Source organism: Capsicum annuum, chromosome 11, assembly GCF_002878395.1.
Source record: "Capsicum annuum cultivar UCD-10X-F1 chromosome 11, UCD10Xv1.1, whole genome shotgun sequence".
Classification (NCBI taxonomy): Eukaryota; Viridiplantae; Streptophyta; class Magnoliopsida; order Solanales; family Solanaceae; genus Capsicum; species Capsicum annuum.
The window spans coordinates 50,963,568-50,972,490 of record NC_061121.1 but is presented as its reverse complement, the minus strand read 5'-3'; the positions used below and the strand labels follow the sequence as shown (position 1 = coordinate 50,972,490).

General features: G+C 34.6%; 2 protein-coding genes across 2 annotated transcripts; both read left to right on the top strand.

Annotated features, from left to right (window-relative positions):
- Positions 1-6,514: 6,514 nt before the first annotated feature.
- Positions 6,515-7,349, top strand: LOC124888837. The gene is made up of 2 exons (XM_047400126.1): positions 6,515-6,782; positions 6,889-7,349. Exons 1-2 carry the CDS (start codon positions 6,515-6,517, stop codon positions 7,347-7,349), a joined length of 729 nt encoding a protein of 242 aa, XP_047256082.1.
- A 60-nt stretch (positions 7,350-7,409) lies between these two features.
- LOC124888836 lies at positions 7,410-7,877 on the top strand. The gene has a single exon (XM_047400125.1). The coding sequence runs from the start codon at positions 7,410-7,412 to the stop codon at positions 7,875-7,877; it is 468 nt and encodes a 155-aa protein (XP_047256081.1).
- The last annotated feature ends 1,046 nt before the right edge of the window (positions 7,878-8,923 follow it).

Here is an 8,923-nt window from a genome sequence, read left to right as displayed (position 1 = left end):
AGAACACAATGAAGTATATCAAATACCCTCAACACAAGATCGAAATGACCTTTCCAAGAGGTGTTTTTGGCAAGACTAAATATGTAGTGTATTTATGTTTTTATGAATACAGACCACTAAGTAAAAGTGAATACAGCGGCTGTGAATTAAATACAACAGCTAAATGGTACTGTATTTATATTTTATATGAATACAGACTATTGATAAAATCAAATACAATGGGTGTAAATTGAATACAACGGCTATAAATGGTAATTATATAAAATATGGTTATGAAAGGTGAGTTTTCCAGCAAAATGTAGCTATTTTTGAAAGATCTGTTATTTCCTTCTACGGGTACGCAGAATCTGTATATGCAGAACAACAACTTCAACTAGAGTTCAAGTATAAACAAAAACACAATGAAGTATATCAAATACCCTCAACACAAGATCAAATGACCTTTCCAAGAGGTGTGTTTTATTTTTTTCTAGAAAATAGATGAAATAGAAACGAATAAGGCCAAGTCGTTCGAATTCATGGAGTTTCCTTAAGGAAACAATTCCCCTCATTGTACCCGAGGTTATGAAATTTTTCCTCCTAGGATAAAATGGCCTTCAATCCAAATATAGCAGTACCTCAAATATTTGGACTCGTCGAACGCACTCAACAGTTTGAATGATCACACAAAATTTTTGAAGACAAGAAAAGTATTTTTTATTCTGAAATTTCGTATCAAAACCTATGGATGAAAGTAGGTTTATATAGCCATAACATGCCTCTTCTGAAAAGAGGCAATGGTTCACTCCAAAGGTTACACCTTTGCTGTAAGTTCATGTCTGTTCATCAAAGATTGTATCTTTTCCTGAACAGTCATCTCATTTTATGAATCAATGTGTCACTTCATTGAAGGATTACATCCTTCTGAAGCATCTTTTTGAACCATTGCAACCTTCTGTAGCCTCAATTCAGAACAATGTATCATTTCTGAAGCACCAATTCGAAAGCAATGCATCAGTTCACTTGAAACAGTGCAACTGATACTGCATGTATATATAAATGGAGGTTCAAAACACTGCAGAAAAATTTTACTGCATTTTTCCTTGGCATTCTTCGGCATTCAAATAAAATTTGTCTAAAAAGATAGATCTCATCGAAGCCGAGCGAGCGATGACGATGACGGCGCGAGGCATCTATTATTTCTTGCCTCACTTGCCATGTGGAGTAAGTGTTCTTGATTATAAACACTTTCAAGTTCTCTTGTTCCACCAATGTGGGAGAAAAAGTAAATTTTCTAATTTGGGAGTACACTTTCCATTTTAGTGTCTCCTTCTCCTCCACCATTTTATTCTCCATTTTATCATACAGGATAACTGAGATAAAAGCTATGTTATTATGCGTGGAGCCTTTTAGAAAAGCCCCTGCTTTCTTATATTGTCTATACTATGAACCCAACAAGATCCCTTAATTTTATGATATCTTTTTAGATTTGAAACTTGGGTTAGAATTTATTTTTGTTGCTTTAGTGGGATTGGAATTGAATAATTAATTAGTCTCTGTGATTAAGCTTCTATATCCCTTTTTTTGTTTTATTATATATACATATAGGCTATGATATATGCCAAAATAATTTTAGGATTTTGGTTGTCTAAAAATTGTTGCAATGTTCTTTTTGGAGCCATATAGAATTAGAAGCATAAGCTGCGATCTTAAATATTTTATGCTTCTTTGCACGTTTCTTAGTGGATGAACTTAGCATCTTATTTGTAATAAGAGAATATTGAGAGACAAAGTTTGAGAAATTCATTTATTTGAGGCACATGATCTAGAAAATGTGTTTATTCCAGCTGTTCGCTGCAGCATGTTGCTAAAACTATGTAACACAACATCAAACAAGTTGGTGTCTTCTTTTACCTTAACAACAATAATCGCTTAGACCAAACCTAGCTGGTGAATCCTTTTAATAAAGAATTGAATAAATCATATCTATTTTTTTGGCGTAAAAATAGATTACACTTTTTTTATAGTACCTTATGATATAACAAGATATAAGTAGTTGTGTTATTTTATTATATATAAATGTGAAGGTTCTTAAAAATGTGATTTGAGTTTTTGGTCCTACATTACAAAAACTCTATAGTAGACATATTACTTTGGATTGATCTATCTCTTTCACTATGAATAATTACTGGCTATATATTATTCCATTATTGTATAGTACTTTTCAGAAGCCATTCTTATTTAAATTTTCATAATCAAATTAAATAGTTTTTTAGCTTGTGTTAGCTATAGTGTTGTGATGTTTTAGAAGTTGCGAGTAGTGGTGATGTGACTGATAATTTACAAGTTGAAGTTGATGAAAGATACGTTATATAGCGGTATTGTGTAGCAGTATTCTGGTGCAAGTGGTTTAATTTGTCTTGACATCTGACTACTTCTATTAGCAGAATAAAGATTTTCCATTCATGTGAACTTTTAATATAGAAGTAATAAGTAATTTTATGTTACTTTTTTTGTAATAAAATATTATGAGAATTAATATCACTAAAATATTTAAAATATTTTTCTTAGAAAAAGATAAGTTGAAACCTCAATCTTCATCGAAATTTCATTCAAGATATTTTATAATTCAAACTCTATTTTAAAAATGATACTGTATAATTTTTTAAAAAATATTTATTGAGACAAGACACACGTGCAATGCATGTACATATATCTGTAACTTCTCTAATGCTCGTGAAAAATATGTATGTCAATGACCCTCAAATGGTTTAGAATCTTCAGTATTCAGGTGCTGAATAATGCCCCAGTTAATTTAGCTTTCTCATGTTGTATCTAGTTATTAGATTGTACTATTCTTGTCCGTTAATTTTCTTTATAGATCATCAATATGAACTGCTACTCACCATCACTTGGCATGGTTTGGACGTGAGTGTGTATATATCTAACTACAATATTTAGGAATATTATTTTATAGATGTCTTTGATAATAGCTATTTAGATTGGTCCTATACTTAAACACATGTATACTGTACGTCAAAAGCAAACTTGACTGAAATAAAATTTTTTAAAGGTATTATTCTCTTTTATTTTTCTTCTTTTCAAAATTAAAAATGAGTAATGTTTGATTTAGAGTCATTATTTATATGATTCAGATGTTATTGACTATTTTTGTCAGGTCTCAATTATTTGTGCTTTGATTTAGGATCGATATAAATGCAAGATAGATTGGTTCATTTAAGTTCTCTCTCATCATAAATTTTAGGTTCTCTCTTTCACTATATTCTTAAATTATTTATTCTTCTGTCTAATTTATAATTTCTTTTTGTTTATGAAGTTTCGACAGATATATTTTATGTTTATAAGGAGGTGCTAACTAACTGACTGATATACAAGTGCAACAAATATACTAAAATTAGAAGAACACACATTTTAGCCATTTAAATAAATCATGAATATAATTTTGCATATATTGCAACTTCTTCAATCCATGAATGATAATCCATGAATGTTAGGTTTATATGAAATTCGAGGGAATTTGAACTTTAGCTCTTTTTTTTGTACACTGCTTTCGATTGAGTATTAAAGAAATTTAATTTTCGATCTAGGATTCTTAGAGTAAGAAGTTATAAAATGTGAGTCATTAGATTCGTATGCTTATAGATAATATATATATTTGAATAGATTTTGACCATTTGAAATTTTTACGAAAGGGCAACTTTGTAAATTGATGGTTGGCTTCGATTTGAAGCAAGTTGAGACTTTCTTAGACTCTTTTTCAAAATGCTTGTTTGTTAATTATTTATAATGAGAGTAATGGGGAATGAGGGCTCGTATAGGTGAAGTGACGAACATCTATGTGGTACCGGTATTATTTGAGGGGTTAAAATAAGTTAATATTACGTTTTGAATTGTTTTTCTTATTTGCTAGCCGATAGGCTAATTTGCTTTGGTAAATGAATTATTGAAAAGCTACCTAATGAGAATACTCCCATTTGATAAGTTGAGTTGATTTTGGAATCGATGTTTATTCAGCATAAGATAATAAATGCTTTGCTTAATGTTATTGTTGATCTGAGATCGGAGTTGCATGTCTGCACGTCATGGATTGCATTACATATAGGATCGAAGTGTACGCCTACACATTGTTATCTATTATTGGGATCAGAGTGCACGTCTACATAATACGTGGACCTTGTGAGTCCCCCATGGGTCCTAACCTTGAAGCTATTGCTCAGTAGGTGTGTATATAGCACATCCATTACATTGCATTCATTTATTCCTGGTTCGAACTAAGTAAGGTGTAATTACTGACTTTGTATTATTTATTAAGTACTTGACTATATGTTACTTGATTTTGCTGTATTGAAGAATTCTTAGACTTTATTATGATATCCTTATGACTGTTAGACTTGATTATTCAGTTAGAATAGGATGATTTTTCAGAGTGTAGGTTTATGATTCTAGATGGTTGACGTGGTGTTACTCATCACTATTTTTAATTAGGGTCGGTAGATGATACTTTCTGAGTACATGTGGTTCCGTACTCTCCCTTGATTTTTTTGCACCTTACGTGCAGGTACCAATACGAAAACCCTAGGCACTGATTTCTATGGTATCTTTGGTGTTACCATTTTTAGAGATTCGAGGTAGCTGCTATTGATTTAGAGACTACTGAAATCTCCTGCATCCTTATCTTTATGTATTTTCTGCATTTTGAAATACTTAAACTTCTCTTTGATTTTTGTATTTAGTGGTTTGTATTAGTGACTACCAGACCTAGAATTATCTATGTTTTAACTATGACTATACTACTTTGTTTATGTGTTGGAGATCATTTGGGTTTTATCCTATTCTTATCTTCTTCCACTTGTATATATTTGGACGTTTTGGGCTTTGGCTTACCTATCATGAAGGGTTGGACAGGTGTCATCGTCTCAATTTGGGCAGTGATAGATGGTACCGAAGCCCTAGGTTTATTGATCTCACAAATACAAGCCTAGTTTAGTAGAGTCTCACAGATCAGTGTACAGACATTCGCTACCTATCTTTGTGAGGATATATGACTTTAGGAAATATTCATTTTCTTCTCTTTCTCTCTCTCTTCGTGCAATATTGATCCTTTAACTTGAAATTTTGAAATTCTTACATTATTATCTCATAGATGGTGAGGAATCATATATCTCAAGATAGTGATCATGAGCCTCTGGGGGAAGTTTCCCAAAACATTTTTGACATTTATCCACCAAGTTTTTTTAATTTGAAGAATGGACACTTTTATGGGACCACAAAAATAAAATGCAAATCTAACACTCAACTTACAAAATCTATACTTTAGCCCCTTTTCCCATTTTAGTCCTAATTTTGTTAAAACTACACTTTAGTCCATCTTGAAAAATATAAGTATTGGATAAATAATTAAAAAAAATTCCCAAATCTTCTCAACCAATCCACTAGCAACCACCTTATTTTGGTGCTATTTCATCAATTTTTCGATCATTTTCAGCCATTTTTCATTGAATTTTCCGGCATCGATCGGAAAATGACATTATCTCCATTGTTATAAGACTTTTTCGATTATTTTTAACTCTAATTTTTCTTCCATTTTTATACAAAAAACTGAAAATTCAGTCCCACATTTTGAAATAGATTCTTGGATCAATAACAACATTTCAATACTTCTTAGGTTATTTGTAAGCTAAAATTCGTCGGATTATTCCAAAGGTCGTCGAAAAAGGGTCAATCGTGCACTGTACGACTAGCAGTTAGGAAGAAGACGACTTCAGTCTATTACGTCTAGGCACATAAATCACTATTCAAGTCTATTGAATACTATTATCAAGGTATATTATGTCTATTATAGATTACGTGGTTGTTGGTGGTATATTTTCTGGTGAATGAAAGGAGAGTCCCAAATGTTGGGTTTGGAAAACCGCGTCTAAGGAGACAATGTCCATTTCCTTTTGTCGCAATGGTTTATACACCGATATGATTAAAAGTGTAATGGAGAGCAGTGACTTAAGTTGTGATCAAAGTGAGGTGTTAATTAGTTACTTGATGAACGGGAGGGGGAAAATCCATCCAACATTCAGAAGGAATGAAAGAAACGTAGAATTATATATGCTTTGCATTGATTCTGATAACTCCAGACCTATATTGTGGGTTAAAGTTTTTGAAAGGTCCCGGGAAGAAGCTTCCACATCAGCCCCACCCCCACCCCCACTCTCACCCCCACCCCTACCCCCGAATGTGGATGATACGTCAACGGAATATAATTTTATGGGTTGTGATGAATGGGATAATAGTAAATATTATGAAGAAGAGGAGTGTGTAGGATGTGAGGACGGGCAGCTCGAACCACAAAGAAGCCACTCTTTCTCGACACCAATTTTTGTTTAGGAAAAACATTAAGGATAAGAAAACATTAAAACTTTTGTTGAAGCAGGCGTCGGTGAAAATGTCGTTCAATTACACAACTCTGAAAAGTAGTAAGAAATAATTGAGGGTGAGGTGCGTAGATCGTACTTGCCGGTGGATGGTGCGCGCATGTGCTATTGGAGAATCGGGTTGGTTTTACGTCCACAAGTTTGTGGGAGAGCATACTTGTGGCGTTGATCATGTCACGGGAAAGCACAGGACTGTCACCGTGGAGGTCATTGCCTCACTTATTTTGAACTTTTTCATCGACAACAAAGGTCCAAGCCCGAAAGAGATCGAGAGGATCATATTTAGGGAGCTATATTGCAGGCTGAGCTTTTGGAAGTATTGGATGGCAGGCGTCATTGCGAAGAACATAGTCCAAGGTGCGCCCGAGCATGGATATGCAATGTTTCCCGCATTTTCATATATTTTCAACGGCCTCAACCTCAGGTCTATTAATTCTTTCATGGTCGATGAGGAGTTTGGCAGGTTTATTTAATACTTTATGGGGATATGCACACATGAGAAAGGTCGTTACCGTTGATGGCTCACATTTATTTGGCAAGTACGAGGGCGTGCTGCTGTCCGTTGTCGCTCAAGATACGCAGAATTATATCTATCCCTTAGCATATTGTGTGGTGGATAAGGAGAACGATGCATCGTGGGGCTTCTTCTTCGAGAAGCTTAAGGCTTTTGTCATCGATGAACCAGATCTATGCGTTATCTTCAATAAACACATAAGCATAGCCAACGGCCTCTCAAGGCATTATCCACTTGCGCATCACGGTGTTTGTATGAGGTATCTTGGTAAAAATCTAAAAATAAATCACCATTGTTCCGATTCTCTCTATTTGTACTACCATGCGGCCAAGGTTTACACGTTGGAAGAATTTAATGACTACTTCAACGCCCTTAAAGAAAGATTCCCCAGCACAGCAGATTGCCTCTAGCATGAAGTAGGATTTGAAAAGTGGAGCCAGGCTCACTTTCCAGGTAATCGATTCAACGTCATGACCTCAAACATCGCCGAGTCGCTCACCTCAATGTTGCGCAACGAAAGAGAGTATCCAGTGGTGGCCATTTTCAATTCAATTGCACATAGATTTGGAGAAATATTTAGTAAGAGGTATGCAAAGGTGGAAAATTCAAAGACAACCTTCGTTCCCATAGTCGAGATGATCTTAAGGGAAAACATGATCGAGGGGGACAAATTATATGTGAACAACATAAATGGAAGCACCAACAAATTCACCGTGCTTGGCTACGGTCATTCCGTAAAAGTTCATATTTCAAGATGGTCATGTTCTTGCAGAAAGTACGACTTGGTGAAATTGCCATGCGCTCATGTAATGGCAGCGTCACCACTTGAGTCTGAGTGGAGTGTGGCACGAGAGTATCTTGAAATGCAAGTTCTTCCACCCGAATTTGATCCCAAACTAGGTCGGAGGAAGATTAAATGTGTTAAGGGTGTGTTGTAGCCTTCAAGGTACAAGAAAAGAAACAAGTGCTCCAAGTGCAAAAGGCCGAGACATAAGATAACAACATGCAGCCTTAACGTAGGATAATATGATTGGCATTGTATTAAATGTTTTTGTTTGTTAAAATGCACTGGACAATATGTAATGTGTATTCTGTCTTGAAAACCAGTGAACTGCAGTTAAAATTGACTTTTTTGTTGTGCATTATCGATTCTTGTTCATATATTATATACTACGTACTAAATAGATTCTAGACATAAATAATTGACAAAACTCATAATATATAATATATCAGTTTTTGGTCTACTAAGTAAATGTTTAGTACATAGTGTATAATAAACCTATCTGGTTGTCTATTGAACAAATACTTTTCTTCATACAATGTTGAATTAGAAATAATTACGACGCATTGGAATGGTGGCAATTCAAAGACTATCTTTTCAAGTTCTGAAATCGACTATACACATTACACATCGACTAGACTCAAAATATATAATACATCGATGCATTGTCTAGGGGGTATAGTGTAAAATACATAGACTATCATCGATCAGTCGTGTAGTCTATTACAGAAACCCTATTCCTCATACACTGAACCTTTCAATGTAATTATTACACTTCGTGAAACGGCAGGATTTTAAAAGCCTCGACTGCCACAACCGCCGCGACTTTTCGTTTCTTATTCTCACACGCCTTCTCCCCTTCAATCAACACGTTTAAATCTTTTATTGGTCGATTTTCTTATGGTATGGTCTATTTAAAGAGACCATGGTCAATATTGAACAAAATTTCAGAAGAAAAAAAATTTAAGGGAGAAGAAGATGGCTAGGAAGATGCACCCACTATGGCCATTGCATAGAATGTCAATAATAAACAACATAGAGTTGCTAAGGCTTCAGAGTGACCTGGATTTCCTTTTTGAGGGTCTTGCCTTCGATCAACGACGACTGTATATAGAGCTTTGCCGAATGGCTCATTTTCTTCGGGCCATAGCCGAGAGGCTCAACTTGGACCCCCATGAACTCATCACCCCTCCTTCGTCCCCT

Bases quoted from the DNA above. Each gene is read 5' to 3' on its own strand.
- LOC124888837 (XM_047400126.1), top strand. From the start codon at position 6,515: ATGGTGCGCGCATGTGCTATTGGAGAATCGGGTTGGTTTTACGTCCAC. The intron at 6,783-6,888 runs GTGCGCCCGAGC...GGAGTTTGGCAG, and splicing joins TGCGAAGAACATAGTCCAAG to GTTTATTTAATACTTTATGG.
- LOC124888836 (XM_047400125.1), top strand. From the start codon at position 7,410: ATGACCTCAAACATCGCCGAGTCGCTCACCTCAATGTTGCGCAACGAA.